The sequence below is a fragment of the Schistocerca gregaria genome, chromosome 1 (assembly GCF_023897955.1).
Source record: "Schistocerca gregaria isolate iqSchGreg1 chromosome 1, iqSchGreg1.2, whole genome shotgun sequence".
NCBI lineage: Eukaryota > Metazoa > Arthropoda > Insecta > Orthoptera > Acrididae > Schistocerca > Schistocerca gregaria.
This window is the reverse complement of record NC_064920.1, coordinates 1,197,849,397-1,197,866,433: the sequence shown is the minus strand read 5'-3', so window position 1 is coordinate 1,197,866,433 and position 17,037 is coordinate 1,197,849,397. Positions and strand designations below refer to the sequence as shown.

General features: G+C 40.4%; 1 protein-coding gene across 1 annotated transcript in view; it reads right to left on the bottom strand.

The window, feature by feature from the left end:
* The window catches only part of LOC126284717 (5-phosphohydroxy-L-lysine phospho-lyase-like), a 115,007-nt gene that overhangs the window by 24,338 nt on the left and 73,632 nt on the right, over window positions 1-17,037 (bottom strand). The window contains exons 3-6 of the mRNA XM_049983854.1: window positions 10,603-10,837; window positions 10,061-10,154; window positions 4,283-4,491; window positions 302-527 (exon numbers count right to left, since the gene is read on the bottom strand). Coding sequence (XP_049839811.1) covers window positions 302-527; window positions 4,283-4,491; window positions 10,061-10,154; window positions 10,603-10,837 — 764 coding nt within the window. The remainder of the gene's footprint in view (window positions 1-301; window positions 528-4,282; window positions 4,492-10,060; window positions 10,155-10,602; window positions 10,838-17,037) is intronic.

Genomic DNA, 17,037 nt, shown 5'->3' with positions numbered 1-17,037 from the left:
ATGAAACATCAGGAGTCTTAAGAAAGACTCTTAAGACAAGAAAGTGAAAAATGGAAGCATACACATTTATGTTAGGAAGACATCAAGCAAGATATACTTCTAAAACTGGTCTCTGAAGTTATTACTTCTGAAAACTGAGACAAATTCTCATTAGCTTTTAATTACTTATTGTGCTTTGATTATGTCATTGATTTTGTGGTAATGTACAGCACACACATTCCATAAAGTCATTATTATGAGACTTAGCTAACAAAATGTAATTTTCAAACTGTCCTGTAATTTTAATTAAGTGTGTACTTACAGTATTGAAATATTCAATTCCAGTGTTCTGGAAACTTTGAGCAATTTCTCTGGTTGTAACAACTGCTGCCACAGGATGGCCATTCCCCATTGGTTTGCCAAGAGTAACAATATCAGGTATAACATCATCACCTTGCAACTGGAATCCCCACCAGTGCTTTCCCACTCGGCCAAAACCCACTTGAACCTCATCTGCTACGCACACACCACCAGCTTCACGGACATGCCTGGTGATCATAAAAAGAATAAAATAAGGAAACAATGAATGGTTTCATCACTAGTAAAAAAAAGAAATGAGCAATGATTTGTTATAAACACATTTCATGTAGAATCTTGAATTTCTTCCTCCTAGACATTTGGCTTGATGGCGTTCTGAGTAAATTAATGTCATGTCATAAAATTGTAAATCTGTTTGCACTTGCAGATATAAACATCAACACTTTACATGAGTGCCAGGAAAGTAAATATTTTACAGATTTTATCCTATCTTGTGGGATTAAAGATCAACATGAACTTGTACTCACTACAATAATAACATGTATAGTATAAATGGTGTTCTATAAGTAATGCAACACTTATTTTCTCTGCCAATTTAGGTTTAAAAATACGAAATTTGTTTTAGAGCATCATGCAATATTCCCACTTCAGCCCGTATAGTTTCATGAAGTTCCAATAAAAGGCGGCACTATGCGTAGCTTTCAAAATGATGACAGTAATGGAGGTGCATTTTAAGCAGAGAGCTGTCATTGAGTTTCTTTTGGCCAAAAGCCATGGAATCACAGGATTCCTTAGGTGCTTGCAGAATGTCTATGGAGACCTGGTAGTGAACAAAGCATGGTGAATCACTGACTGAGGCATCATTGCAACAAGGGCACACAGACCTGTCCAGTCTCCCATGCGGCAGCCAGCCAGACACAGCTGTGATTGCATAAATGTCAGAATGTGCAGATATTCAAGGTGACCAATGCATCACTATCAAAAACTTCACTGTTCAATTGGTCATCTCTGTTGGTAGTGCTGACACACTTGTCCATCAATTGTGGTACACAAGGTTTGTCCTCATGGGTTCATAACTGTTCAGAATGTCATAAAGAGTAGTGAAGGACCATTGTGCTGAATTGCTTCCATGTGATGAGGCATCACTTTGAACAGAAACAAAATGGCAATCCATGGAGTGGCACCACATAACTCTCCTCCAAAGAAAAAGTTCATAGTCGCACCTTCAGCCAGTAAAGCCATGGTGAAGGCTTTCTGAGACTCTAAAGGGGTTATTTTGTTTTATGTCATCCCTTTTGCCTTAGTGATCAGTTCTGAAATATAATAAACTGTGTTCTTGAAGACTGTTTATTCCCTGACAAGTTGAAGCTGGCTGTTGTCAAACCCTTGCACAAGAATGGGAAAATAGAGCATGTTCAGAACCACAGGCCTATTGCTCTAATCTTAACACTCAGCAAGCTGATTGAGGAAATAATATTAAAAGGAATCTTGGAACATTACAACAATGCTAACATCTTAGGTGATTTCCAACATAGTTGCAGAATAGTTCAAACTACCACAGCATCTGCAGTACTGTTTGACCATTATGCACTTGAAAAAATTAATTAAAAGTCCCAAGCACCAGGATTATCCCAGGACCTCTCAAAAGCTTTCAATAGATTACATCACAAAGCACTCTTTTCAGAAATTTGCAATGAGCATTGTCACTGTAAAACTTATGCAATTGCTATAAACATTTTAAAGGTAGGCAACAGTGTACAGAAACTGTGTGTGATAATAAAGTTGTATTGGAGAGGAGAAGGTCAAGAATTAGAAATAGATATTTGGTGCTCCTAAGTGCTCTATTTTATTTTTATTCATATGTTATTTCCCAAGTTCTCTGGATAATAATTGTTTGATCACTATGTAAGCTGATGACATATCTGATGTCTATTGTGCAGACAGAGCTTGGCCTAGTTGAACAGATTATAAATTTTATTAAAAAGGCAAGAGCTCACTTTGAGAACGACAATATGAAAGTTAATGTAGAAAAAATGAATATTATTCAATTTAAAGAGAGTATTCCAAATAGGTACAATACTTTGAATGATGAGATTCTGTCAACAACCTGTTCAGAATATAATTTTTTGGGTTTATACCTAGGTGACCAACTTTCATCAAAGCAGTAATTTGGAACTGTCCAGTTTACATGTATGGTGGAGATTATCACCAATCATTAATTCTGAATACCTGAGGACTCTATATTTTTGGTTAGTATATCCTTTCTTGTCTACTGGAATAATGGCATGGTGGCAGGGGGAGGGGGCAGGAAGGGGGGGATGTGCCACACTAATATGACAAGTGTTTTAATACTGCAGAAGAGGGGCTTAAGGACCATACCAAAACTGAAACAATGAATGCCTTGTAAAAGTCTATTCACTAGTTTCAATAATCTCATTTATGCAATGTATATGCTAGACATGATTGTGCTAGTGAAAGAAGAAACTAAGTTCAAAAATAGCAACATGAAAATTCACAACCTTGAAACTATGCTTAACACAGACTTTCATATGATCAACAGAAGATTAACTTTAATGGCAAAAAACATATATGTCAAAAAGAGCTGTTTTAGTAATTTGTTACCTAATTGGCTTATAATGTTGTGAGGAGATACCTTTAAAAAATGACTCAAGAGCAGTGGCTTATCCATAAATGCTCTTACAACTTGTATGTAACATTACTAATAATTTAAGCAATGATCTACTTCTAGAAATAAGTAAAATAGTAAATTGCATGTAACACTGACTGCTCATTATCAAACAAGGGAAAATCCAGGATGGAATGTAACAGTACTGTGAAAGGGAAAGTTGTCACTCACTATATAGAGGAAAAGTTGTCGCAGACAGGCACAACAAAATGACTGTCAAAGCTTGCGTCAGTTGCCAGAGACTGCAGTCATGTGTGTGTGAATTTCGCTTGTGTGAGTGAGTGTGTGTGGGTGTGTGCATGTGCATGCATGTGCGCATGTGTGTGTTATCTATTTCTGATGAACACCTTGTTGGCCAAAAGGTTATTTGTGACAGTCTTTTTGTTGTGCCTATCTACGACTCAGCATCTCCACTATATGTCAACTGCTCATCATGGAATAAATTATTGTCCTACTGTTTAAATTCGATGTGCAAGTCGCCAAAGTGACATCAAATCGAAAGACTTGCAGCAGGCAAGCGATCTACCCAACGGGAGGCCCTTGTAACACGCCATTATTACTATTACTGTTTGAATTATAGCATATAGCAATATAGCATATTGTAAGAAGTAATGCTGTAACTTATACTTTCATGACATTGCACATGCATGTGAAATTACATGTTACGAGCAGAGAATAAATTAGAAACATAAACTATGGAATGCCACAATATTTAGTACTCTGTCTGCTCTTCCTTTTGCACATTAATTAAAGGCTTGTACTAAAACTATAATGTTTGTGGAACATGAACATATAGCAAATAGAGAAAAGGCCCAAACTCAACAATACTGTACACACCCAAAGTTATCTGAAAGTTGATGAACTTTGAATTCAAAGGCAGCCATTGTGATGAACATAAGAATGACTGCCTTTTATAGAAACATGGCATGAATGAAACCACCAAGATTTAGGCATTGGATTTTTTACAAGTTTTTTGGATAAGTAAAGAAAAAATAGACCTACAAGAGATGGAGATCAGGTGTAAAACATCTGGAAGTGTGAACCATGAAGGAAAAAATGCAACATCAAAACTTTCGAGATGAACCAAAACTTAAACAGGAAAGACAAGTTCCACATACACATAAAAAAAGAAGTACACTGGTCTATATACAGGAGTCAGAGCAAAATGTTCATAAAAAATACTTGAAATATCATGGCCCTTGTGTGTCCAGAATGAATAAAGTAGTAGTATAACTCCAAATTTCTGTACCTTTGCCTTAAATAAAACTGATAATTACTTAATTTTAGTGATCTGCTAACCTGAAGGCTTCACGTAGGTAGTTTTGTGGCGGAATTATCTGCCCACCACAGCTAATCAGACTCTCAATAAAGAACGCACACACTGAACGACCATCATCCCTGATTTTCCTGCAGATTTCCTTGACGTCTCCAGCGTACTTTTTTCCCATGTCTTCTCCAGGGTAGTCAACATCTCGGTATTTCCCTCTGTAAACATCTGGGCAAGGAGCCTGAAATGCATCAGAGAACTAACTTAGTGTATGTTAGTGGAACACAGTTCTCACTATAATTTTTTTTAGCTAAAATAAGTTTCAGTAACAATATATGTAATGAACATTTGCTCATTATAAGACAAATTATGAGTTCTAATAGTTAAGTAATACTGATAGTTCTGTTATACCGAATTTCTATCTTAATGTGAAAACTTGCTTATATTTAATATGAACCCTCATTGTTTGAGCTAAAATTATATTTGTTTTATTTAATATGCTAATGGAAAATCCTGGATGATGTTTTTTGGGAATACATTGAATAAATCCTTCCACACCTAGTGTTAGGGCTTCTTTGTTTATTGGTTTTATTCATCCAAAAATCTTCAAGATTGTGGGGTGGATCATCATGCATTTACAAATATCACGCAGGAAGGTGTTCACTAACATTCTTGTGCATGCATATCAGTACACTTCTCTCTCTCTCTCTCTCTCTCTCTCTCTCTCTCTCTCTCTCTCTCTCTCTCTCTCTCTCTCTCTCTCTCCCTCCCTCCCTGACATACACACACACACACACACACACACACACACACACACACACACACACACACACACACACACATGTACACACTCACACACATGTACACATGTACACACATGTACACTACAGGAAATGTTTATAATAATATTGCAGCAAATTAAAGTAGATGAATCGTGACTCTATCTGGAAGAGAACTTACACTAGTCACAGTAGGAAATATTGAACTTGCTTGTCTAAAGTCCCCTGTTATAAATGGTTGCTGAAAGCCAGTGACTGAAAAGACAAGTCTCTTGCATTTCACATGTTATAAAAATTCATATGTGAATACAACTGCTCTAAGAGGAATGGTTTTAGGGTTTAATTAAACAGTGTGCATGATGAAATATTTATTATCTTTTGAGTAAGACTATTGTAAATTGTGGTGCAAGTTTTGAAAGCTGGCTGTGCGTGGAAACTTTAATTTTGCCATGTACATGTTCATGGGTATTTTAGTATTTATACATGTCTTTTAAATGCTTTCTCATATACTTAAAAATTTTACTATATAGATAATGAATAGTGACAGGATTGAAGACTTTTGATAAATGTACTTAGAATGATACAAACAAAATAAAAGCAGTCATGGATTTTCCAACTACTTGGCAGATTCATTGTGAGAAGTTTTCTCGGAATGAGCTCACACACCAGTCGATTCACGAACAATTTCTGTAGCTAAGTATATCCCTTGCAAGTACTGCTGCATGCAGAGAGGTGTCAAAATTTTCCTGCATCTTTCCTTGTCATTAGTGCAGCACTAACATCTTCTCCAGTTCTAGCAATGTATGACAAGAATATCAGGACAGAACTTCCCGATGATGCTAGCAGTTATGAGATAGGTGCAGTTCTAGTGCAAATTCAGAAGGTTATTAAAAAGATGATAACTTATGCTTTCAAGATACTCTACAAGTCTGTGAAGAACTACTCTACATATGAGAGAGATTGCTTTGCAGTTGTCTGGGCCATCAACAAGTTTCAGTCATATCTCTTTGGCAAACCATTCACCATTGTTACAGATCACCATTAACAGTGCTGGGTGACTAGCCTGAAGGATCCATAAAGTGGACTGGTGAGGTGGGCAATGGGGCTTCATAAGTACAATATCATAGTTTTTTACAAAAACACATACAAACACAAGAACAGTGACTGCCTTTCAAGGTATACTTTGGTGGAACACAGCAGTGTGGAAGAAATATCAACCATCACTGCATTAAATGACATTGTTGCTGAACAGAGAGACGATCCAGCACTTCTGAAAATCTTAGAAGTTTTGAAAGAGGAGGAACCAACCAAAGGAGAGATCCACTTAATGCATAGACATTGCATAAGTGGAACTACACTCCTGGAAATGGAAAAAAGAACACATTGACACCGGTGTGTCAGACCCACCATACTTGCTCTGGACACTGCGAGAGGGCTGTACAAGCAATGATCACACGCACGGCACAGCGGACACACCAGGAACCGCGGTGTTGTCCATCGAATGGCGCTAGCTGCGCAGCATTTGTGCACCGCCGCCGTCAGTGTCATCCAGTTTGCCGTGGCATACGGAGCTCCATCGCAGTCTTTAACACTGGTAGCATGCCGCGACAGCGTGGACGTGAACCGTATGTGCAGTTGATGGACTTTGAGCGAGGGCGTATAGTGGGCATGCGGGAGGCCGGGTGGACGTACTGCCGAATTGCTCAACACGTGGGGCGTGAGGTCTCCACAGTACATCGATGTTGTTGCCAGTGGTCGGCGGAAGGTGCATGTGCCCGTTGACCTAGGACCGGACCGCAGCGACGCACGGATGCACGCCAAGACCGTAGGATCCTACGCAGTGCCGTAGGGGAACGCACCGCCACTTCCCAGCAAATTAGGGACACTGTTGCTCCTGGGGTATCGGCGAGGACCATTCGCAACCGTCTCCATGAAGCTGGGCTACGGTCCCGCACACCGTTAGGCAGTCTTCCGCTCACACCCCAACATCGTGCAGCCCGCCTCCAGTGGTGTCGCGACAGGCGTGAATGGAGTGACGAATGGAGACGTGTCGTCTTCAGCGATGAGAGTCGCTTCTGCCTTGGTGCCAATGATGGTCGTATGCGTGTTTGGCGCCGTGCAGGTGAGCGCCACAATCAGGACTGCATACGACCGAGGCACACAGGGCCAACACCCGGCATCATGGTGTGGGGAGCGATCTCCTACACTGGCCGTACACCTCTGGTGATCGTCGAGGGGACACTGAATAGTGCACGGTACATCCAAACCGTCATCGAACCCATCGTTCTACCATTCCTAGACCGGCAAGGGAACTTGCTGTTCCAACAGGACAATGCACGTCCGCATGTATCCCGTGCCACCCAACGTGCTCTAGAAGGTGTAAGTCAACTACCCTGGCCAGCAAGATCTCCGAATCTGTCCCCCATTGAGCATGTTTGGGACTGGATGAAGCATCGTCTCATGCGGTCTGCACGTCCAGCACAAACGCTGGTCCAACTGAAGTGCCAGGTGGAAATGGCATGGCAAGCCGTTCCACAGGACTACATCCAGCATCTCTACGATCGTCTCCATGGGAGAATAGCAGCCTGCATTGTTGCGAAAGGTGGATATACACTGTACTAGTGCCGACACTGTGCATGCTCTGTTGCCTGTGTCTATGTGCCTGTGGTTCTGTCAGTGTGATCATGTGATGTATCTGACCCCAGGAATGTGTCAATTAAGTTTCCCCTTCCTGGGACAATGAATTCACGGTGTTCTTATTTCAATTTCCAGGAGTGTATGAGCCAGTGGAGCAGAAATGGTTGCTCATCATCCCATATCATCTGCAGTCAGCTATCCTGAAGTATTTCCACAATGCTCCAACATCTGACCACCTAGGGTTTGTAAAGTCTCTAGATGGAATCAGACACAGGCACCCCAGCCAGGTCTCTACCAACCCTTTAGAAGCTATGTGACCCACTGTAAGGAATGCCAGTGATGGAAAAATATGCTGCAGTTAGCTGAAGAGCATCTGGTACCAACCCTGCTTGCAGCAGTGCCATTGCAGTGAATTACAATTGACCTCTTGTGGAGGTTTCCAAATTTGACAAATGGAAATCAATGGAAAATAATGTCACTAAATATGCTCCCACGAAAGATGTGCCAATTGATGAAGTACCAGAAATTGTAAAGTTCCTTTTAGAAGATACACTGAAGCACGGGGAACCCTGTGTGTTGATCTCTGAATGTGGAAACGTTTTCGAGTAAACACTAGTATCAGAGCTAATTTTATGTTGTGACACCACCCACAGTGGCTACCAACCACAGAAATATGGCTTGCCAGAATGTTTTAATAAAATGTTGGTAGATATATTCTCGATGCACATTAATGTCAAACAAAGGGATTAGGACACAATGCTATCTGTCATAACTTTCACATACAACACAGTGAACCAAGGTACTACAGACCTCACACAGTTCTTTCTGAATAATAGTGAACATATTGCAAAGAAGTGGAATATTTCTTAGCTATACCACTGAATGCTGTCCTATGGAGCTATCTGAAGTAGAAGGCATCCAGTTTTACAAAGAACTCACACCACATTTCCAGTAGAAATAAAATCACAGATTAATGAAAGCACAAGTGTACGGTACAACTCTTAACCAAAAATCATTTCACAATGTGGCAAAAATTGCAGCAAGACTTTAACGCACATCCTTCTTCAAGTTATTCTGAACAGCCTTCAGCAGCAGATTGCTTAGGATGTGCATTTGGAACACTTGTGAAAGTAAGAGATACCTATTTAGTCCAGCCCAGAATGTCAGTTGGTGAAGAAGGGAAAGAGAGACAAACATCGGACCAGAGGACATTGGAAATTCATTGTTATATAAGACACATCATTTGGTGTCCTCACCAGGCAACTCATGACAAAATTTAATAATTCAAGCTCTCTCCAGATGTTAATATAGATACGCTCATCACAAACTTTGATGTACCTCACATTGACAAAGCCCATAGCTGTATGTGACTTCAATAGACAGACCCTCTCAGATACATGCACAATCATGTGGGCAGTACAGCAGGCCACACTAAGTTTAAAAAGCCTTCAGCCATGTGTAGCATACCAGTCTTACTACATCAACCGTGCCATGTTTCTCAATTTTTATTGGTTTGTAACTGGACAGTTCCTCTCCAGGTTTATGATGAACTTGGCTTCCAACCTCTGGCTGTATTGGGCCACAAAATGTTCAGAGCATTTGCTCAATTTTAACAGCCTTGCCCAAACTGGAATTGTGATTAATTGCAGTATAGCTGCTCTTGTAAGTCACTCTCATGATCAAGTCACTAATGAAATATTCTGTGGGACACTAGATATCACAGTTCTGCTCATATGTGAATGACATTTGGTGCTAAGATTGTTGTTGATACCATGACGTCCACTCAAGGATTGCCCCCAATAGATGTGTGCTGGAATAGGCTATGTAATGATCTAACAATGCTGTGATATGTGAAAACCAGAAGGAACATATACTTCAAATCAAAAGGGCTATACTGAATACTATACAGTAAGATTTTGCCTTTTGATCTTAATAGGAACTCCAACAGTATTAGCCCTGTCATCTGTGATGACAAATTTACATCTGCAGGGCTAAAACTGTGATTTTATGAACAAAATACAGTCTAGATCATGTTGGTAAGAGAAATGTTCAGAATCAATCACACATCTGGACTGATGCACAAATTTCCAGTAACTAAACCTTTTTGAAAAATCTGTGAGATCACATAGAATAATGCACCTAATGCCAGCACTGATGTTCAGACATTTTGACCAGTCTGGGCTTATGGTTGCATGAGGATACTTCGACAATGCTTTTTACTACATACATAATTGAACCACATCTGTTATCGAGGTTTGGAGTAACAAAATATTATGACAAAGGTAACTAGTATTTTGTCATTTGAAACTGTTTTTTACTTTATTTTTCTGTGTAATGGATGGAATTTTCTACTCAAAAGACACGTTAGAGTAGGAAACTGCTTTCTGTACTTACCACGTGCACCCATTCGGGTTTCCCCTGTCCTCCTGGCTTATTGAACTTGTACGGCGAGATGTCAATCAGGGAGGATAGATGACCGTGGTACGCACTGCAACAGGTGTGCGTGTACACTCATAGAATCTCTCCTACAATAGGAGGAGAGGGAACAGGGATAGTACTGAACAAAGCCCTAGTGGGAAATTCAGCTAAAATTATATATCCAGCTAGCTAGTGAAAAAGGATGTAACGCAACTCCAACATTCAAAGAATGTTGTTAACTGTTGATGTAGTAGGATGACTATCTTCTTATCACTGCTTAATTTTGTTATGCTGAAATCAGAAAAACAAATAAAATGGAGGGATTAGTGCCAAAGTACTCAGCAACCACTAGGAAAAACAATAATGTTTTTAGAAATAATACCAAAATGGCTGCAAGTTGCGGTTTGATATTAGTTTAGAGCACCAAGTGGAGTCCATCACCTGCAACAAGCTCAAGAGTTTTCTGCACAGTTGGCAGAGAGTATTTTGACATAGAGGCATACGAGAAGCAGACTTACTGGTCCACAGTGATGACGTCGTGGTTGCCAGTGTGAGTACGGGCGAGCCGCAGTGCCAGGTCGTTGGCCTCGGAGCCCGAGTTGACGAGGAAGCAGACCTGGAGTGGCTCGGGCAGCAGGCTGGTGAGCTTCTGGGCACACAGCACCAGGCTATCGTGCAGGAAGCGGTTGTTGGTGTTGAGCAATGACAGCTGGTCGCACGCCGCTCGCACCACCGCTGGGTGGCAGTGCCCCACTGTAGGAGGAGAGAAACATCCCAGTCTGGTCACTCATTTTCCATAAATTGATTTTTGTTCGAGGTAAATTGTGTCCAGTCAGTGTGTTGTTGGGATTATATTATTTTTTGCTTTTCCACTGTAATGTTGAACTATGACTATCAAATGGAATTACCTTCAAAAAGTCTTGATCAAATGTGTCCCATTCGCCATAACTCCTACAAAGAGCTGTACAACTGAGAATCACTAGAGAAATCTTGAGTGGTATTCACATTGCATCCTCAGTCTGTGGCGATGGGGCTCCTCCAGTACCCATAGCAGCACAGAGCCAAACCAAAAGATATGAGGTAAAACTAAAATTATGGTACATCAGTGAAAACATTATACAAAATTATAAGATTTTGATTCTCTGTGTAGTCAAGGTCTTCAGGTGTCCATAACCCCAACATGGACACTCAAAACCAGACCTGTATCTGTTTTGACACAAAAAGTCGACAAAAACAGAACAAATGTGAACTTAAATTACTTGAAATAGGTGTGCAGTAATAATTTCGTTTCTGACTGTTAGGCACGTGTGAAAGCAAAAACAGTTTGTTGGTTTACTTCTAGCTGGATATTATTCCTCTGTTGAAGTATGATCCCAAGTATTTAATGTTCTCAACTACATTCAACTTCATATTTCCCACCTGTAAATTTCCAGGCACATTGTGGTTCATCCTTCTACCTAGCTCCATTCCTTCTGTCTTTTCTGGTTTGATTCACAAGCCCACCTTCCCTGAACTCAAATCCTCCACTTTTTTATCATTTCTTCTCGACTCTCATACAGCTATTATGTCATCTGCACATGCTGATACTTGCAGATTTCCATTCAGGTTGATGCCCTTTCCTACTCTTTTGATCATGTGACTAATTTTTTTCAAGGGCAAGGCTAGATAATTTGGGTGACAACGCCTCACCTTTATGTACCCACAGTCATCATGTAGATATATCTTCAAGTAATTTGGGATAATTAATTAGCTAACTTACTTTGTCCTTCATCTCTGTTGTACTCTCTTTTACCAGGCTCCTTAATTTCTCAGGTACTCCAAACTCCCTGAGGATACTGTGCAGGCTTGCTCTATGGATACTACTGTATCCCTTTGAAAAATCTACACATGTGACATATACTGGTTTGTTAAATTCCAAATACTTCTGCCAATCCTGTCTCATCGTAAACATATAGTCAGTTGTAGAGTTCCTGACCTGAAACCTCCTTGGTAATCCCCTACTATTTACTCGGTATGGCCTTGGTTTTTCCAGTTTTATCAAGGATAAGAACTTCTAGCTCATATTGAGCAGTGCGATCCCTCTGTAGTTATTACAATCTCTTTCGCTTTATCTTATGGATTGGTACAGTGACAACTAACTCCCATTCTGATCGTATCTCTTCCTTCTTCCACGTAATTTTGATAAGTTTGGTCAACTCTTTAACAAGGTTTTCACCTTCTTTCACCTTCACCTTCACCTTCTTTTCCTGCTGTAAGATTTGTAGTGGGTCTTATACCAGCACTAGCGGGTAGTTGCGTCCCTGGCCAATATAACAGACCTATAATCTGTTATCCCGTAACCCAGAACTGGTTCTGGTTACCTGTCTAAAGGTCCCAGGGGCAACAACAACTTGGTTTGGAGTACTTTGCGTAATTATTGATCGAACGAAAACATTTAAAATGCTGTCATAATCGACCCGTCAAGAGGTTTATTCCTATGTTAAACATAAAAAGACAACAATCGCTGCAACTGTGTGTTTGTCTTGAGGCAGCTTACTGACAGCACGCAAATACCCGGACATTATTTACCCACTATTTGAGAATGGAAGCACTTAGCGACTTCCAACAAAAATTACCCACAATTTCAAACCTTTGCGAACCTTTTTCCCTGTTACGCCCCCAATGAAACGATGAAAGAAAAAAAGTTTGTTTACAATATTTTCGTTGTCCATGCAGTAAAACTTCAGCTTAACGTCAAATATTTAACACTTTAATTCATTTGCAAAGTTATCAGATATTTGAAGTTGTTTTATACAGTGGAATTCGATCTTTTAATGAATCAATAAGTTACTGGTAAACTGTAAAATAGCATTTTATTGCTTGGCTATAAAACAGATATGAATTAGGCCTCTATAATCAGTGATACATTGATAGACATGGACTATACAATCAGATCTTATATGCCTTACATTTTGATAAGATAAAAATTCCACGCTGCCAACAAAGAGAGAACGCAACTGCTCTGCTGATAAGAGCCACCAATATCTCGCACAACAGGGCATAATTTGGTAGCTTATAGCTTTGCGTGCAGCCTCTACTCGAGGCCAATTACCCAGCACACTACCTGGTGGGGGAGAAAATGCAGACATTGGCAACAGGGCCAGAGCTACCAATTGTAACATAAATGGCGAGATAATTCAAGTTTCATCAGAAAAATAGTAAATTATTTGTGGAAGCTCTGGATCAAACTGCACCTCATGCTCTTGCACAATTTCCATCGAATCAAACGCCCAAATAGAAGATGGGTGAGAATTCAAAAGAAGTTCTCTTACAGCACATGAAGAAGAAGGCAAGGATCCAGGAACTGAAAGAAACCAGAGATGGAGTCGCACGCACGGCCGTACTTCCCGCATCAGACAGAGACCTTACCCCTGGAGGTCGGCTAGGGTGGGAAGCATTTGGGGGAAGGGACTGGGGGAATTGCTAAATGCCATGTCTGATTTGTGTCTGTACACTTGCGTTAAGTAATTTCCATGATTATTAGGATCTACATAAGTAAAGCAGCATGTTGACTGGCATTAAGTCGCTTTCTAATTGCGGCCACAGTTGCCATGCCATATCATGGTGCACTTTCAGATAGAGTTGCGCAGGTTGCGATAAAAACTGAAGTTAAAACTGTATTTCGAACAAAAGGTAGCCCTGTAGGCTACGCCACAAAGTTGGGAACAATAGCAATAAATATTTGGAATCCAGGGTCTATAAGATCAATTACCTGGACGGTGAAAGATCGAGTGGGGAGGAATTTTAAGATTCACTTCAAAGATCATATGTGCATCCAGAATAAAAACGCATTTGGTACACATTTGGATAAAGAAAACATGTAGGAGGAAATATTCAAGATAATTTAGAAGCAAGACCTGAGTTTCTCGCGACTTATACAATGTTGACACAACTTATGGGAATACAACCTGGTGACATCGTCGACAACCGCCGATATTTCATCGGGACGCACCCTGCCGTTTTCAAGGCAAAAACACGTGTAGACGAAGGTAGGGGTGCAGGAATTGAAAAACAGGAGAGATGGAGTCCTGCACACTGCCATACTTGTCACACCCGATGGGAAACACCTTAACAGGAGTGACCAGCCTTGCCGGTGAAATTGGCAGAATGTTCTCCTGTTGAGATATCGGCGAGTGTCGACTTTCCGGATACTTTCCCATCAGTTATTTGAACATTAAGGAAGTCTGCAGGCTTCTGTGACCGTTGACACTGAAGCTAAAATCTTTTGGGTTATTAGGCTGCATCATATTTCTTCTAAAATGATCGACGTTTCGACCGCTCTGCTGGGATCGTCCTGAACCTTCGGTTGTCCACTACTGCTAGAGCAGTAGAAGATCCTGAGGAAGATCCCCGCAGAGGGGTCGAAACGTCGATCATTTTAGAAGAAATATGACGCGGTCTAATAACTCAGAAGATTTTATTTGAACACTATTACTTTAGAAGTGTTTCACAAGGCATCGAAAGAACAGTTACTAAAGCTATTGGTGCAATGAAGATCTTCGTCCATCGAAAATGGCAACAGGACAGAGTGGGGTTAACTTTAATACCTATTTCGATGTATTCAGGATGTTACTAGTGTAAACAACGTCGCACACCGGGTTATACTGGTCATACGCGGCTGGAACCTGGGCCCCCACCACCACAGGAAAAAGAAACATTCGGTAGGGAGTCCTGCGCTGTCGGCCATCTAGACTTTTAATGCAAGTACTTCTAGTTGCATTTAATCACCTTTCATACAATGTCATGTTTCATTTACTTCTACTAGAACGTTAAATACCGCTTTCACATGTTTTACTCTGAGTTTAAGAATTTTTGATGTCACATGTTGTATTTTATTTTACGTGTTACTATTAGACACACACTTAAGTCATGTGAAACAACTAGTAGGAAAAATATCATACGACTGGCAGGGGTTGAATCCTGACCTAGTGTCTTGTAATCGGTCAGATACCGATCTGAGCAAATGTGTTTACCTTTACTTGTGTATTAAGTCAGCTGTTATCTACTCTCTCTTAAAAAACCGATTTGACAATCAGTGTTCACATTTTGGACCTTAAGAAGCGAGAAAGAGAAGTAAAAAGAAGAGTGGAGTTGAGTCTGCTCTAAAGAAAGATATGAAACGAGAGGGGAGAATGGGGGGAGGGGGGGGAGGGGGGGGGGGAGGGGGTTGCTACAGAGGGTGTGCAGTCCCGCGTCTATTGGTATTCCCCGTTACTTTACCCAGTTGCAATACGACACGCTTTCCTCTCTGTTTTGATTCTGTCGAAGAAATCAGTCAGAGTTTGGCAATATAAACGGTTAAAACCTATCAAAGGAAAAAAAGGGAGAACGTGAGCTCTAGCGTTTCATGACGGCTTAATGACGCACTGCTAGACAGTAGCATAATGAGGCCAGCACGTACATGTATCTGATGTTAATACTGCCGCCCGCCAAGAGCAGTAGTTTCTAATCACACAAGCCCGCAATCATTCGACAGGAGAAAGTTGCCCTGCAAGTGAACTGTGAAAGCAGATCCCAGCACCGTGATCTCTCGTCTTCTACCCCTCCCTTATCTCTCTCTCTCTCTCTCTCTCTCTCTCTCTCTCTCTCTCTCTCTCTTTCTATCTATCTATCTCTCTGTCGCTGTATATAACGTCCCTTTACCAACACAACCGGCAGGGGGAAGTCCTACAACAGTTTATCCTTCTCTAACTAGCTGAAAATGAATAATAAAAAAAAGTGGACAGAAATATCAACTTGACTTGGTTTGTTGGTACTTTTAGGTAATTTGCACACACTCTCCTCAGGTGTATGTGCAACTTATCTAAATTTTCAAGATGTTGTCAAAATCTGCTTATGCCACATCCCACGTTTTGTCATCGTCACATGTGATATACGAAAGTGCCTTCTACGAGAAATATGCACTTTTAAACTAACAGATGTTACACTTTTTCTTCCAGTTGATGATCGTTTAATTAATTGTAACAGATCAAGAATAAATATTATGTATACGGCTAATGACAAATATAAATGCATTTCTACAAATAGCTCTCAGCTGTAACTAGATACATACACATAGTTTCAGTGCTATATGATTCCTGTAAAGCTGTTGGATTATTTTCCCGTCTCTGTGACTGCTTTAGGCAGTCGAAAGCCTTTTCTAAATCGTTAAAGCCTACTAACAGTGGTTTATTAATTCCGATCATTTTTATGCACAGTGTTCGTAAGCTAATTAATCTTTTTCTAGTTCCTCTATCTTTCCTAAATGCATACTGATCGTCAGCGAGGTTTAGATTAATTTTGTTTGATATTTATGATAATTGTGAGAATCTTGGAGGAATGGATTAGCAACATTGTGTATGATGTTCTTCATATCTATCTGATGTGGATTTCGTATACAAGATTTCTGCTTAGGTACAGAGATTTGTGGTTTTCCATGCACATAAAAAATAATTTCGACCTCTAGTCCTTCCAGTATCTCTCTAATTATTTCATCACATTCAGGAACCTTTTTTGGCTTTAGTTTCCTAATGCTTTATCGAATTCTTCTCTGAACAAAAAAATGGTTCAAATGGCTTTAAGCACTATGGGACTTAACATCTGACGTCATCAGTCCCCTAGAACTTAGAACTCCTTAAACCTAACTAACCTAAGGACACCACACACATCTATGCCCGAGGCAGGATTCGAACCTGCGACCGTAGCAGCAGCGCGGTTCCGGACTGAAGCGCCTAGAACCGCTCGGCCACAGCGGCCGGCCATCTCTGAACATTTATGGTTTACGTTCATCCTGTAATACATCTGCTAACTTTTCTATTCATTCAGTATTCAGCATCCGTCATATAACTTCTCTATGTATTCCTTCCTTCTGTTAAATCATCATTGTCTACGATACACACTCCATGTTTGTTTACGATTGTGGCTACTTCTGTTTT